This window comes from Mycteria americana, chromosome 2 (assembly GCF_035582795.1).
Source record: "Mycteria americana isolate JAX WOST 10 ecotype Jacksonville Zoo and Gardens chromosome 2, USCA_MyAme_1.0, whole genome shotgun sequence".
Taxonomy (NCBI): Eukaryota; Metazoa; Chordata; class Aves; order Ciconiiformes; family Ciconiidae; genus Mycteria; species Mycteria americana.
The window spans coordinates 18,727,716-18,744,503 of NC_134366.1; the positions used below are offsets into that span (position 1 = coordinate 18,727,716).

General features: G+C 40.9%; 1 protein-coding gene across 1 annotated transcript; it reads right to left on the reverse strand.

Moving 5' to 3' along the window:
• Positions 1-1,427: 1,427 nt before the first annotated feature.
• LOC142406570 (mycocerosic acid synthase-like) lies at positions 1,428-16,512 on the reverse strand. The gene is made up of 8 exons (XM_075495513.1): positions 16,409-16,512; positions 15,332-15,449; positions 13,636-13,704; positions 11,129-11,282; positions 9,192-9,352; positions 7,751-7,954; positions 7,466-7,647; positions 1,428-7,173 (listed from the first exon to the last, which is right to left on the reverse strand). Exons 3-8 carry the CDS (start codon positions 13,694-13,696, stop codon positions 1,612-1,614), a joined length of 6,324 nt encoding a protein of 2,107 aa, XP_075351628.1. The 5' UTR covers positions 13,697-13,704; positions 15,332-15,449; positions 16,409-16,512; the 3' UTR covers positions 1,428-1,611.
• Between the last annotated feature and the right edge of the window lie 276 nt (positions 16,513-16,788).

Consider the following 16,788-nt stretch of genomic DNA (forward strand, 5'->3'; position numbering starts at 1 on the left):
TTACCCAGCGAAGAGTACACCCGTCCAAGCCATGAGCAGCCAGTTTCTCCAGGAGAATGCTGTGGGAAACTGTGTCAAAGGCTTTACTGAAGTCTAGATAGACAACATCCACAGCCTTCCCCTCATCTACTAGGCGGGTCACCTTGTCGTAGAAATTATTTTTAATTATATTAAGAAATTATATATTATATATATTATAAATAAATATATTATAAATATTATAAATATATTATATAGACATTATATTTGCATATAATTTGGTGAGAAGATTTGGAAGTATCTCTTTTATATATAATTTGCTGAGAATGTTTAACACTAAATTTATCTTACAATATAGGATTAAATAATACTAGCATGTTTTGTAGGAAAAAATGAATCTAAAATGCTGATTCCTGCTTGATCAAAGGCATTTATAACCTCTTCTGTGTAATGCAAAGTACTGTTCTCACCCTAGACTAATCTAGAATGATTTGATCTGAGCTGAAGAAACTAACTGAAGAGGGTCTGTGTTTGAAGTGGTAGATAAGACCATCGTCTCTTAATGAAATCAGGTATTTATATAAAAATCACAGGTAATGACTGCATGCATGCAAATTGTATTCTGTGTTTGACTTCGATGCATAGGATTTGCTTTTAAGTTTGCAATAGAAAAGGTTGTCTTAGAAATATGACAATGATTTAATATAGTCAGAATTGAAACTGAATACAATGCTCTGATTTTTTAATCATTATAGATTTTAAATTATGCTGGAATTTCCAGAATTCAATCACTACTACATAAGTATCATTAAATTTGTCTCTCTGTGGGCTCTGCTTTCAAAAGTGTGGGGTAGGTCTACTGGAGTAAAATAATGGCAGGTGTTAGGATTATGAAAATTTAAACTTGGAGAGCAGATGAGGGACAAAAAAATTGAAATAAGACAAAATACACTTTAAGTTTTGCTTTTCAAACTTTTTTACTATTCTTGTTTATTTGGGCTTTCATAAAAGATGGTTAATTAATAAAGAAAAACAGTTGCTTTACTGTATGCTTTGCAATTGATAAATTTTTTATATTTTTGCAGACATAAGGAAAAAATAAAGTTTAATTTTTTGAGAAGAAACCTTTGAAATTTACAACATCTAGAAGTCTTTCAAAAAGACGCCCATATTTAGACACATTTGGTAATACTCAAAAAAAGAATAATACATTAAGAATATAATAATGACAAAAATGGTGATAATCCTATGCTGCTTTACATGTATATTCATCATTTCAAAGTGCAAACATACCATTTTCATCAAGACTTTAATACCATTTTAAAAATGCAATGTGCATTGAACATAGAAATTTATCAAATGAAAATGTATATGTATTAACCTACCTATTTCCAGTTTAAAACATTGAAAAATGAAGGTAAAAAATATTGAAAGTAACAAGTCAAACAATTGACTGAAATTAATACAGCTAGTGCAATGGCAGAAGAACCTGCTGCGGGTTTTTCTGGGTCAACACAGAAGAGTACATTCAGCATCACCAGATGTTCTATCCTGTCTGCAATGACATATTCTGAGATACTACAAAGGGTCCAGGTATCTTCAAAGTTACACAATTCCTGAGTGAGAAGACTCCTATAGCCAGCTCCCATTTTCTGCACTTTCAACCGCAGCATTTTTTTTCTCAACTATTCCATTTGTATTGCTTGTTTCTTCTAAAAGTACTACTACATTTGACAGAGTTGTGTGAGGATCAAGCAGTTTCAGAAGAGGTATGTTCACCTTTCTGTCTTGAAACACACGGTTCTGAATTGTCATAGCTAACATAGAGTCTATGCCCAATGATGAAAGTGGTGTGTTCATGGTTAGTTCATCTGGGCTCAATCCAGTGAGGTCACTCACCAGTGAGGTGATATAGTCTTCAGATTTTATTAAGGCAGTATCCTGGGCTTGTATTTGAGTTTCTTCAGAGGTTTCAAGCTTGTTTCTGAATTCTTCTGACGTAAGTGGTTTGAAGCGACTTTTCAGCGACATAATCCGAGAAAAAACATGATTAAATAAAATTTGAAAATTTAATTTGACGATGGCTTGCTGCGGGTTATTAATAAGTAAGCTTTTCCTGAGATAATCATGAATTTCATGCACTTGCAGAATGTCTATGCCCTTGGATCCCAGAATGTTCTGAATATGGTTTTGATTTAACAGTATGCCAAGGTTCAAAGCACCCCAGTTAATGGATTGGCCTGAAAGCCCACAGTTCCTCCTGTAGAGGCAGAAGACATCCAAGAAAGAGTTTGCAGCTGCATAGTTTGTCTGGGTGGAATTTCCTAGAAAGGAAGTAACAGAGGAGTAGCACACAAAGTAGTCAAGCTCCTGGCCTCTGGTAGCCCAATGAAGATTTAGAGTCCCTGCCACTTTTGGGCTCAGCACTTTCTGAAAGTCAGCCAAGTTCAGAACTTCAAGACGGCCATCATGTAAAACAACAGCACTTTGAAATACACCTTTGATTGGATTCCCTGCAAAGATTTTTGCAATGGACTGGAAAGCTTTCTTAACATCACTGGTCAAAGTAACATCACACTGCACAAACACTACTTTGCTCCCTTCATACTGCTGCTGCAAAGCCTTCATCTCTTCTTGCTTCTCATTGCTTGGAATTTTCCTGGAGAGTATTGCAATACACCCTCCTCCATTCTCGGCTATGAATTTCACCGTTTCGAAGCCAAGTCCAGTGAGCCCTCCAACTACTATGTAAACAGCATTCTGCTTAAACAACTTCTTGTGAGATTCATACAATGGTATATCTGAAAGCATGGTGATGTCCTTCTGCCTTCTCAATACAGCAAGTGGGACAGAACTGCAGGTAAAATAGGACATCATAGAGTTCATTCTTTCAAAGTTCTCAGTTTGCTGAAAAACAGAACCTGACAGATGTCTAAACCGTTTCATATCCATGGAATTGATCCATGCATGCACAGTCTTTTGCAATTCCTTTAGACATGCTTTCTGGAAAATGCTGGTAAGTGTAAGGATATGAAAGCTGACGTTTTCATGATCAGTTTGACTGACATTCTGGATACATTCAGACTGTTGATTGCCACACACTATCACCACATCTTTTATAAAATCCATGTGATCCAGATCCTCCCAAGACAGCCTGTTTACTGGAGGAAGAACAACCAAGGCATTGCATAAGCTTATATACTGGAACTTATCAGGAGTGGGCCTTGCAAGTGCTGTTTTCCAACCCATCTCTTCTGCTGCTGCAGAAAGAACACGGCACAAAACTGATGATGGCTCTGTAGAAATAATACCCAATGTTCTGCCGTGTTTCCCCTTGGGTAACCTCTGATTGAGTATTTCCCATGCAATGATAAAGTATGACACACAAGGGACATTCTGAAAGCATGGGAATTTCTTTACATTGAAACAAACTGTTCCTGGAATCCGAACTCTGGATGACGCAGCAGTTGGGTAACATGAAACCACGTGATCTCCCACTTTAACTTTCTTCACATCAATGCCTGTTGCTGTTACTGTGCCACTGAAATCAAGAGCTAAAAGTCTGTGTTTGTCTACTTGTGAATTCCAATACAGTGTATTACCAAAGTTACGACTAGAAACACTAATGGGAAAATAATCTTCTGAGTGGAGACATATTTTATCCACTTGAATTTCAATGCTCTGTTTGTCAAGCTGAGTAGCAGTGCTGGTGGATAATTCAGCAGACAAGTCTTTTGCTGTGTATGGATCAGAAGTGTACAAAGTGAATGTTTCTGACTTCTGGAGAGATCTTATGGGTTGGCGGTAATCTGCATCTACAAAAGGTGTGCGTCTGATTTCAGCCACATAAGTTCTTCCTTGGCTGATGCAAACTTCTGGATAGTCCACACCTTTGTATTTGACAAGAACATCTGCTAGCACTGAGATGTCCAGGGAACTGTAAGAGCTGAGGTCAATCATCTGAAATGTGATTTCTGGAACTTCAACGACACAAGTTCTGGTCATGCCATACAATGCAAACCCACAGTTAATGTGGTCTACATTTCTTTCTGTTGTTCTGTAGGTGATAACTCTGACTGAACAGTGTGACGTTTTCTCTCTTAATGCCACAATAACTTGGCGATAGGCTTCACAACACTTTGCCAATTGGTCTACCACTTTGCTTGGGAAATCTTCATTTAACTTTTGAATTCCCCACAGGAACAGAATTTCATCATAGTCCTCAACCTCTGCTCTCATTTTATTCTGTTTGTCACCTTCCAAGAGGGCTTCCCAGTCTTCATAAATAACATATCTCGAATCAGGGTGCAAATATTTTTTGAGCTGCTCAGCTACCCCAAATTTGTCAGCAAACACTAGGACTCTGGGCATAGTCCCCAGATGTCCAAATGTCTGTGAAGGAGACATTTCTCTCCACTTGTTTTCAAACATGAACTCATTGTCTCTGGAAGATGCTTCCTTTGTGAAAGTGAGGGTGACACGCTTGAGTTCAGCCAAAACAGAGCCACGTTTGTCCATAAAGCATCCACAGACCTCTAGGCAGTTCCCAATGGATTTGCTTGTTCTCATATATATCATCATTTCTTCCTCGAGTGGTCGGAGCACCACCAGGCTGCCTATCCCTGAAGGGAAGCCTGCTCTGGACTGGAACGTCCTTGAGGTCATGACAGCGGTCATCTGCAGAAAACAGTCAAGCAGCACTGGATGGATACAGTAGTTGTACATCTCTCTGACAGTCTCCTTGTTCACCTTTATGCTTGTTATAGCTTCCTTTAGTTTGTGGCAATAATGCACATCACTGAGCTGTCTGAATATGGAGCCATACTGAAAGCCAGTCTGAGACAGTGCTTCATAAACCTCCTCTCTGCTAACCACTGACCTGCATCTTTGATAGATGTCTTGGAAGGAGATGGTGCTTTCTTCCAGCACAGCTTCAGGCCCCTTTGTAACTTGGCCTGCAGCATAAACTGCATTGGAGGAAGAGAGTATCTCAAAGGCTGTCACTGCTTTTTGTGGACTCAGCTTGATACTCAAGATTTGGGAACTCTGTGTGAGAACACACGGTGCAGAAAAACTGATACTCATCTGGCAAGCACTCAGAGGCACTTTAGGTCTTGAGCTGCTCATCACAGAGGCCAGACCAAGCTCCACATAAAAAGCACCAGGGACTAAAGCCACACCGTTGTTCTTGTGCTCATATAAGTATGATGTTGTGTCCTGAGACAGGAGGCAGCCAAACTCCATGTTGTCACTGTTTATGCTATAAATCAAAGGATGACTGGAGCTGATGCCTCTTTGCTGTGCTTTTAGATGGATATCCAGATAGGCCATGAGTTTTTTGCGATCAAATTGATACCGTGGAATGACCACTGGAACACTTTGATACCCATTATAAAAGTGCTGCCAGTTGGGATTATATCCCAGTTCAAACAGATTTCCTACCAGGGTGAAGAGTGTCTGATACTCTGCATCAGTTTGCAAAGAAGAGAACACCTTTGTGCCTTTTCCTAAAGTTTCCTTTATGTTTCGCTGCAACGCTCGGTGAGGACTTATTTCCACAAACATCACATTTTCCCTGTCTCTAGCTGCAGTTTTGATGGCTTGAGTGAAAGCAACAGGCTCACGAGTATGCCGAGCCCAGAATTTACCCTGAGCAAAGTCCTTTTCAGAAGCAGCCACCCCAGTCAGTGTTGAAATAACTTCAATTTCCCCCTTCTGTTTTTCTAAAGGCTGTATGTTCTTTTCCAAGTCCTCAAGTATCATATCCATGCTGGGGCTGTGGTATGCAGCTGGGACATTTAAAACATGAAGAAAGATGTTTCTCTGGCTGAAAGCTTGAGCTAAATCTCTCTGGACAGCATCCACAGAGTCTGAATTCCCAGACAAGGTGCAGGAAACTGGGCTGTTGAAAGCTGCAATGCACACCTTTCCCGAGTAGCGATGCAGACATTCATCAATCTCTTGAACAGGGATGTTTCCAACCACCAACATTCTGCCGCTGGCAGTCTTTGCCTGCAGTCTGCTCCGGTGATAAATCACTTTGACTGCATCTGCCAGGGAAAGGTACCCAGCAAAATGCGCAGCAGCAACTTCCCCTATTGAGTGGCCAATAGCAGCGACTGGCTTAATGCCCCAGTATTTCAGAAGGGAAGCTAAGGCAACCTGCAGGGTAAAAAGCAAGGGCTGGGAAAGCTCTGGGTTCAACAAATCCTTTGGGCTATGACCTCTTGCTGGCAGGAGGCTGATGGGAGCATGTTTCTGAAAAAGTGCTTCTATTTCCTTACACTTGTCTCTGAACACTGGCTCTGAGCTCAGCAGTGCTTCACTGAATTCCTTCAGCGTTACACCATTGCCACAGAACACAAACACCAGCTGTGGTTCCACCTTTGACATGGCAAGTTCAGTGCTCACTGCCGACATAATCTCTTGCTGCAAGTGTTGGAGAGAATTTGTGACAAATGCTTTTCGGTACCTGTAGTTGGCATGGCTTCTTCTGCAGGCAGACGTATAGGCCAGGCTTGGAAGAGTTATGGAGTTTCTTGTGCTCAGCTGGTCAGCTGTATCAGCCATTGTCATTTGAAGGGATTTACTTGATGCTGCTGACAGCAGAACTAATTCAAAGGGCCTCTTAAAGGCAGGAAGAGGCTCTAGCTGCTTAACCTGCCTGACTACAATGTGAGCATTGGTTCCTCCAAATCCAAAGCAGTTGATGCCAGCTACTCTTCCATACTCACCTGATTCTTCCCAGGGCTCTACAGTTGTGGGAATGGCAAGGTTTAATTTCTCTGTATCGATGCTGCTCATGTCCTTTGAGTAATGCAAGGATGGAACAATCTTTCCATGGTGCATCATCAGAAGCACTTTGATTAACCCTGCTGCTCCAGCAGCTGATTCAGTGTGGCCAATATTTCCCTTCACTGAACCAATTTTCAGTATGGAAGCTTGCGAAGACCTGTTTTTACAAATGACACTACCTAGGCTTTCAGCTTCAGTAGGATCTCCAGCAGCAGTTCCTGTACCGTGTGCTTCAATGTACTGCAAAACTGAGGGATCAACATGAGTTCCATAAATGCTCCGCAGTAACTTCTCTTGCTCTATTTGAGACGGCCTTGTGATTGGAGTTATGGACCTACCATTCTGATTTACTGCACTGATATTTATAACACCCCAGATTTTGCTGTAGTCTTCCTTTGCCTGTTTCATAAAAAGGTAAAATTATCTTTAATGATTTTGTGCTTTCTCTGTATAAGTAAAAAAAGCAAAACAACAAAACCAAGAACAGAGAGAGTATAATACTAACTTTTAAATGTGTGATCCCTTTCCCATGGTAGGGGAAGTGCATAAATGCTTAATGCTTAATAAATGCTTTATTAATCTTAAGCTTGAATTGGAAAAGATTTTCTGGAAAAGTAATTATTAGAGCTGAAGACAGAAAATTCAGGTAAGCAACCAGACTTATTTTAGGCTGCTTCACAAGCAGTCTTACCTTTTTCAGTGGTTTGAGGAAAACAACACCACAGCCTTCTCCCCTTCCATAGCCATCTGCCTTTTTGGAGAAGGGTTTGCTTATTCCCTCTGGAGAGATCATTTTTGCTTTACTGAGAGATACAAAGGTGCGGGGATCTATTATGCAGTTCACCCCACCACAGATTGCTGCCTCACAATCTCCTGGAATAAAATAGAAACATACTCATGTTGAGATGTCCAGGATGATAGACAGAAACAGTACCAATCCTAATTTCTTTGTCCAGCATCTCTTCAGTCCCATTACCTGATTTAATTGCTCGCAAGGCGTAGTGCAGAGCAAAAAGAAAAGATGAACATGCAGTGTCAATAGCCAGTGATGGTCCAGTCAGATGAAATGTGAATGAGACCCTGTTAGCAGCAATGCTCATTGCTGTTCCAGTACCATCATAATGATTTACTTCACCCACTGTTCTGCTTGTTACGATTTCATAGTCTCGATTCATAAGACCTGTAAAAATATGAAATACATGTCATGTTAACCTAAGCAAACAAAAGGGATGTACAGCTCTAAACCTGATAGCATATTTTGGTTTTCTGTTTTAGTAGTAAACTACATGGCATCAGTGCTCCTCTGGTGAAACTTTGCTTCAACGCAAGTCAAAGGCAAAACTCCCAGCAATTTCTCCTGAGCCCAACTTCCACAAACATACCTAACACTTGAAATTTCTACCTGCACAGTAAATGACAGGCCTTTCCTGATGGCTTAGCTCATTGTATGATACAGTTAAGATCTGTGTAGCCTGCTTAGACTCCTCTATCTCAGTTTGAGAGTGGTTGTTTTGGTTTAGCTATGGGAATATATATTAAGAAGTTACAATAAGGATAGCTGGGATATAAATGTACAAGATATTAGCTTCAGTTCCTCAGATGTACCAAGTTAAAGGTCACAGCATAAGCTACATCCAATGCTTTTTATTTATCTTTGGTTTGCTCACTGTGATCCAGTAAGTAAGACAGAAATAGAAAAGAAGAACAGGGCCTGTGAGAGGAGTTGTGTCCTCTTTCTGAGAACACATATGCTTGAAATACAGTGGATCCTTAAGTCCACAGGCATGCGTGGAAAATGCAGTGCATCTATTCAGAGAGCAAGGAATAGTCTTCCTCTGTGAAAGAAGAGCATGTTTCAGACTAAAAGTTAATCTAAAGAGTTTGCCCCTCTAGTTACATCAGCCTAACTATCCCAGAAAACTCCTCTGAAAAGAGACACAGATTACACCAGCAAAAATGTGCTGTTATTCTAGCTCCTTGACAAAATAAGCAGTTGGACAAGTGCACATTGGTAGCATACTAATATCTACATGAGGATTTCTGCTGGTTAAAAAGGATCTTAACCCCAACAACACCTTAACCAATGTTATACTGGAAAACAGTATGCTGGAAAAATGTGTAGGCCTGCCTTGAGAGTATCATTCCTGGGAAGGGTTGGGTTGGGGAGGCAGTTAACTGTTTCCTGCTTCAACTTCAGTGCCTGAAGACGCTAAGAGGAGCACCTAAAATAGATACGTGAATTATATAATGAACTTCTTAGAGTAGCCTAGTAATCCTTAGCAAAAATAACCAGTAGTGTCATAGCACAGTAGCCTTAAGTTCTCCAGTGCTAGATACATATGTAAAGTTTATGAAGGAGTGCTCCAATCTTTGTCAGGTTCAAACGGACATTTTTCACCATGAAATTTTCATCTTACCAATAAAAACACCTGTTTTGGTGCCACTGACAGCTTCTACAGGGACTCCTGCGTCCTCCAGGGCTTTGTAGGTGCATTCTACCAGTAACTTCTGTTGGGGATCCATGCGTTCAGCTTCCAGATCATTAATCCCAAACAGGTGGTTGTCAAATGAATTAAATCTAAAATACACAGAGCAGAAAATGGTACCATAAATATACAAAACGCATCTTCTTCTAGGCTCAAAGTACACATTTTTTACAATTTCATGAAAAGCAAAGCAGTAAGTGGTCACAGTTCCCATTTAAGAAATTCAGAAGAAAATGTTTATAGGCCAAGGGTGTTTTATGTCCCACCACAAAATATGTATTTTTATCAATGATTCTGCATTTCACAGTTATGAGCCCACTCCTAGAAATTTTTATTCACATGGTTATCCCACTAGTACCAACAGGACTCCTCAGATTATGAAAATTTGCAGAATTAGACTCCCTCTGCTGTAATGTGGTCTTAGCCAACAAGTTTTAAACAAATATTGTCTTCTAAATTATTTTAAGGCAATATGGGCCAATGGCTTTACAATTTAAAACCAATAAATAGAGGATCAGCTCAGATGCTTCCAAGAGATGCCCATACTTCTCTAATAATAAATTCAAAATGTTTTATATGTGTATGTGTGTGTGTTCATCTTTAAAAAAATATTCAAAGTAGGCCCTCACTTACAAAAGACCAAGCCCAGGCTTAATCTTGTATCCCAGGCTCAGATTTGCATGGCCTTCTATCATTTCTTGATTTCAGTGGAGAATCCAATATCTAACATGGGACTAATCACTGAAGTAATTCTGGGTCCTCCAATTCAAACCTGCTAAGTATTAATCTCAGGAGGCAGTAAGATTGCATCTGTGCATGTGAACTTCTCGTCTGAATACAGGTCTACAGCCTGACGGTTTAAGGTGAATGTGGATTTAAAATAAAAGACGCTTATGTTGATCTTACTGTGATTTGCTATTCTTCGCATTAGTCATAGCCCCAAACAGCTGTACCCGTATCTCTGGGATAATTTGACATGAGACATGAGGACACAAGTGAAAGGATGCATACTGTAGTTTGCTCCTCCAGGATTTCTCTTTACCCTATTATCTTTACCTGATACTTATACATACATAATCCCTCAGTATTATGGGGGAGTGACTCAGAATAAACAAAAAGTTTCTTTTTTTAAGACATGACAGTATGAGCCCAGAGAAAAGCAAGATTATTATGAAATTATTAATAGTTCAGGTTTACAAGCAAGCATAACACTCAAATTAAGCATCAGATCCCCTTCTTGACTATCTAGCAAAACCAGACTTGCTTACTTTGTCTCTAAATTGTCACACCTGCACATGGATTAGAGCTACTTGTCACTGTAAGCACAGGATTAGGTCCAGAGGTCCAGCAAAGCTGGCTAACCTCCAGGCTGAAACTGGAGGAGACTTACCAGGCAGTTCTTACAGCTCAGAGTCCATACTCCGCCACCTTCCTCCAGAGTCCATAGGTGAATAGTACGAATTATTTGGCAGGCTGGAGCCCACCTCAGATCCGGTATATACCCCTTCATGCATAATGCCTGTGTACTTCTGTATACCCAAAATGCAGACACACCCGTCGCATGACAGGTGACATCTTAACACATGGTGGGTATGTACATACATGTTTGTTTACATAATCAAAGATCATATGTGTTCTCAGCCATGTACATACATGCTTAACACAGCCTGCGACTAAATTTGCTCATCAATGTCACACACCAGGAATTCCTGCACTTTGACAACTGCACGTTCATCATGTGAGATAAAAGAAAGCCGGTTCCTAGGTCCCATTTCTAAGCTCTCCCTCTGCTTTGCACCCTCTGAAAGGCCAGACACCTTAGTCTAAGTACAAAAAAAATCGGTGGCACCACATAGTGACAGACTCACTCATTGAGAAGAGCAGCTCGTGTTGTACATATTTTTCCTGGCTTGTTATCATCTGGATCATACCAGTCTTTGGCATTAAATCTCTCAGGAGGGATTTCTACTGTGCAGTTTTTGCCTTCCTCCAGGACTTTCCAGAAATTGTCAATTCCATCACCTGTTGTACAAAGGTTTTAAAGTAGATTAAATTATGTGCTTCCCCCTCCCCATGCAGACTCAGAAATGCACACTCAGTTACAAGGAACTCCCATGTATAAATCTAGGTTGTTCAAGTAGAATCACCAGAGAAAGAAATGATCATTCTTTGGTGAGAGGAAAATGGAAAGCCGGCAACTAAGCACCATGCAGCCGCTCGCTCACTCCCCCCTGGTGGGATGGGGGAGAGAATCGGAAGAGCAAAAGCAAGAAAACTCGTGGGTTGAGATGAAGACAGTTTAATAGGTAAAGCAAAAGCCGTGCACACAAGCAAAGCAAAGCAAGGAATTCATTCACTCCTTCCCAGGGGCAGGCAGGTGTTCAGCCATCTCCAGGAAAGCAGGGCTCCATCACGCATAACGGTGACTTGGGAAGACAAATGCCTTCACTCCAAATGTCCCCCCTTCCTTCTTCTTCCCCAGCTTTATATACTGAGCATGATGTCATATGGTATGGAAAAGCCCTTTGGTCAGTTTGGATCAACTATCCTGGCTGTGTCCCCTCCCAGCTTCTTCTGCACCTGGCAGAGCATGGGAAGCTGAAAAGTCCTTGACCAGTGCAGCAACAACTAAAACATCTCTGTATTATCAACACTGTTTTCAGCACAAATCCAAAACATAGCCCCATACCAGCCACTATAAAGAAAATTAACTCTATCTCAGCTGAAACCGGGACAGTATGACTGATCCCTTCACTGCTTGCCTAAAAGAAAAGGAACCCCACAAAATCCTTAACCTTCTGCTGTCCCTGTTTCCCTACCATGTCAGTGCATCTACTATATACATGCATCATGTCCTTAATGACCACACGGGTATGATGAGATCTTTCTGTATCTGTACAGCACCACTCCTCAGGCAGCTTAACTGGCAGCAAAAGGTCATCTCTGGACGTTAGTTCTTTGAAGACAGACTGAGCTTACAAATACCAAGAAAATGCCAGAGGCATTATCCTTTGTCCCTAGCACTAGAAGGGCACCTAAATCAAACATAAAAGTATGTGTCCATTCAATGCTTACAGAGCCCAACACAGACTGTGAGGGACCCTGTCCTTACTGGTTCAGATCCAGAGCTCCAGCTCCAGGCACTGAAGATATGTCTAGGCCCTCTTCTTAGCCCTGAAACCAACTGATATGGCATCCACACAGTGGCCCACATTTCTCCTCCTCTCAGCTTCCTCTTCCCCCAACATATGTAGTGGCCGCACCCACACTCACTCTGGAAACAGTCCCTTGCAGGTGCTAACCTGTGGCATGCCCAAGCACTGACTGGGAGAGCTCTAACTGACGAGGGCCAGCGCTGGGCTGGGGACTGTGCTAGCAGTCAGTAACAGTGATCACAGGACAGCATTCCCACGTAAGCCCTCCCATGGTTAGTCCATCATCATAGACACAGCCTCAGACACTAGCCAGACATGGGGTAGTTTAACAGCTCCCATCGCTCAACTTTTGAGGCAAGTTCAGAAACAAGTTCAGTTCTGAGCATGCACAGTGCAGGATCAGGACACATGTTCACTTATTGCATAGTGAGGTAATTAAGAACAACGTTTCTGAAGAGAGTCCCTTTACTGGCATGTCTGGATCAACAAAAGGCTTGCACCAAATTAGTCTCTTGCTCAGGCAAGAGACTTGTGCTACATATTTAGTAACACTTTACTAGATTCAGAACCATTCATGTTTGCTCACAGTTAGCTATGGGCCACATAGTTATTCCTGTACCACATATACCTGTTGAATCTTGGACAAAGTGAAGCCAGGAACTGAAACGTGGTGAGGGCGAGAAAGAAAATAAGGAAAGGGAGAGACTAGCATGGTCACCTTTAGGGCTGAACATCAACTTGCAAGGACAGAACTGTATTCCATTCCCTGGATTATTATACTGTAATGAAGCAGGAAGCTTTCTTTTAGTAAGACCCAACCTATTGATATTAAAGGCAGAGCTGGTGATATTGGCAAGCCCTTGATCTGTCCTGTCCTTATGGATGCATAGTCCTGCAACAATGCACAATCATCTGGCCAGTGCACATGCAGAAAGCTCAAATCATCCCAGACCCATCCAGTTCATTTGTATGAGTTTCATGTGCGCAGCTCAATGCCCTGCCCACAGCCAGCACTGCAGGTCTGTCTGTCAGTGGACAAATTTGAACCTATTAGTTTCCACCACAGTGTGACCTTTTAAAAAGATCCTACAAGTACCAAAGCAACGAATTCTACAGAAGCAAGGGAGGAATGTATTGTTTTCCTCCATTTCAACATTAATAAATGACCATGCTTTTCAATGTTCACTCAGCAGCCTCCTTTGCTTTTACCCAAAACTTACCTCCAGGAAAGTTGCATCCTATTCCCACGATAGCAATTTCATCTGCAGTCTCGATCTCCATCTCGTGGGCTGTGCAATACAGGTGTAAGTGTTAGCCAGCTCAAACAATTATGTATTTATCATTAAATAAATATTAGGTTAAAAGGTGACCTTCCCACAAACACACGTATTTGTTCAAAGCTTGGTTAATCTTGAATGATCTATTATTGCTTGTGATGAGAAACGACACTCCGCACAGGTGACCAGAGCTGTGTGGTATTTTTCTTGTTATCTCTACTTTCACAGCAAAACCCCTGACTAATTCCCCAGACTCCCTCATTCACAGACACTTCCTTTTACCTGTTTAACCTCTGCTACTGCCATCATCTGATCTGCTCTTGAGTCTCGCCCTAGATCAGTCCAGTTTCACTTCTTGCATACAGAAGTGAATTGCGCATTGACCAAGGCACACTTTCAGCTCTATCATCTCTATCCTGTTCACAAAGCAGATCTCCCAAACAGACTCTGCAAATTACCAGGTAAAATCAGACCACCTAAAGAGGAAACAGACGATCAAGTAGCTGAAGGAACAAAAGGTGCATCTTCCACACCCTGGAAAAGTGCCTGGAAAGAAAAATGTTATTCAGAGCTCTGCTTTGCTGGATCCCAAGGCTGCCTAGCTTTTGCCTAAATCAGCTTCCTCTGTAGTCAGAGGTTAACCCCCATAGACCACGCTCAAAGCCACCAACAGCTACAAGATCTCTGTCTTCCTGACAATGCACAGTCTTCAGGTAGCCCCACTACAGCCATATGAGTAACTGGCCTTTCAGCTCATTTGCAGCTTCACAGGGAAAGCTTTTTGTTGTGAAGCAACTCAAAATAAAATGTGAATTTTATTCAACAAATTAGATAGCAAAGAAAAAATTGTTTGGGATGAAATTAAATACTTCAGTATAGAATTTAAAGCTAGTTTTTTTCCTTAATTCTGGGAAGGGAACTTGTGAGATAAAAATCAGTTAAATTCAATTAATTACAACTCACTAGGATGCCCACCTTAGAACGCTTCAGTCCTCCTGGACTTGCTTCAACCCACTAAGAGGAGAAGATTCATGTTGAAAGAGATTTTTGGGGATTCTTGGCAGTGGTGATAGATTCTCATCTCAGTGATACCACAGTAGGTCCCAAAGAGCCCTTCTCAGTTATTGACTGACAGCAGTGAAGCAGAGATGAGGCTGTTTTACAGCCCCACACATCATTCATAGTTACCATTTCTTGAAGGTTTGTTTTGAAACATGAAATTAAAAATGACTGCTCAGATTCACACTTTGAAAAATTTACTTCTCAGTTCCATTAACTAAGACAGAGAAAGTTAAAAGGCCACCTAGCAAAAATAAGGAGACCAGAATCTGGCTTTCTAGGAGTAAATTCTATTTTACCAATAATACAAATTCTAAACTGCTATAAAAATTGTTTTCTTTTAGTTCTTTCAAAATTTTCTATGATTTCTATGCTTCTTCTAGTTCATATTCTGATTTCATTGCTAACCTAAAGCTGCAAAGGTCAACATAAATAACTCTTATCACAAAGGTACTTTTAAACATTGTTCCTAAGTTAGCACTTAAACAGCATATAATAGAAAAATAAGGACCTTCCAATTTTAACATAATATATGCCTTTGGCATCTATAGAGTTATCCAGTGAGCTATGTAACTCTTACCTTATGTCATCCCAGTAGGGTGTACTAATAGGCTGAGTCTGTGGAAATTGTTTATATAGGCTCCTCTGAGGTTCCTTATTCAAATACGCATGCTAAAATATGGTAAAAATGTTAACGCCTTTCAAAGGAAAAAAAGCAAATGAGTCATGTGATTAGCCAGTGGCCCCAACTAAAGTTCAAAACTACTTCCCTGAAGTAGTAAATTCTTGATGAAATCAGGTTTTATGCCAGGGCAACAGTAAAATCTCTGTCTTATCTAATTTCTTACAGTTAGCAAAACAATAAATTGGAGACTCTCCCTTTTCAACTCTCCCTCATCTGATTTCACCCCAACGACCCAAACTCACCTTTCTCCTTTTCTGACTTTTGACACAGTGTTGGATGAGCCAGGAGAGTTCATATATGGTTAACACTTCCCCTGGTCATGGGACCCAACTCTTTCCAAAAAGACAGCAAAAACCACTGTGCTGAAACGAAACAGTTTATTCTGCCACTGAATAGCTTCATAACCTGCTCTGAAAAGCTCAAATTCTGCTCTCCATTTCATAGCTGTAAATCTCAGTCACTCACTTTTCTGAGTTCTGAGGTTATTGGGAGTTATTTATATATTTATAGTTATATATATATATAGTTATATATTTAACTAAATTAACCACTTCCATGATGTCATTACTAGGCTGATGCACAAGATGGCTAGTCTGAAGCTGACTTGCATATTCCCGTATTTTACATGTGTCTAAAAAACACTCTTTGCTGTGAGGGCACATTGCTGGTTCATGTTCAACTTGGTGTCCACCAGGACCCCTAGGTCCTTTCCTGCAAAGCTGTGTTCCAGCTGGGCAGCTGGAAAGATCTGTTTGATCTTTTGTAGCTATACTGGTCCATGCACCAGTGTATGTTGGGGGCTGCCCAGCTGGAAAGCAGCTTTGCAGGAAAAGACCTGCAAAGTATAGCTACAATAGTAGCTATGATAGATCTATTGTAGCTATACTGGATTTCAATAGCTACACCAGGATTTAAGTGAATGTTAGGCACTTAAAATATAACTTTATTTAAAAATAAGAAAAACTTGCTTACCCAGCAGTCATTAATCTGGAGGTGAACTGACAAGATGCCTCTATCTTCAGCACAAAAGATTCCTGAACTCCTGTTGTTGCCATCCTCTTCACACCCAAAACTGCTGTGGGCTGAAAGAGCAAGCAACACATTCTAGACAATCTATGAGATTCTAGGCAGACGCGCTATACACTGTGTCCTCCTATGAATTCAATCTGATTAGCAGGCCCAGAGCACACCTATCTCAACCAACATGAGTGGGCCATTTCAAAACACAGCACTGATGACATTCATTTAACTTTGTTCTGGTTGACACTGGAGATGGTGACACCCATTTTCAGCCATTAGGCAGAGCTAATAAATTGTTCACCATAATAAGGTTCCAAGTCATCTGTCCTACA

What these genes read in the sequence shown, in the direction of transcription:
- LOC142406570 (XM_075495513.1), bottom strand. Translation starts at nt 13,696, where the DNA reads ATGGAGATCGAGACTGCAGATGAAATTGCTATCGTGGGAATAGGATGC. An exon ending in AGGATGCAACTTTCCTGGAG is followed by an intron (nt 11,283 to 13,635) that starts GTAAGTTTTGGG and finishes TTTGTACAACAG; the next exon opens with GTGATGGAATTGACAATTTC. An exon ending in CTTGCGAGCAATTAAATCAG is followed by an intron (nt 7,648 to 7,750) that starts GTAATGGGACTG and finishes ATTTTATTCCAG; the next exon opens with GAGATTGTGAGGCAGCAATC.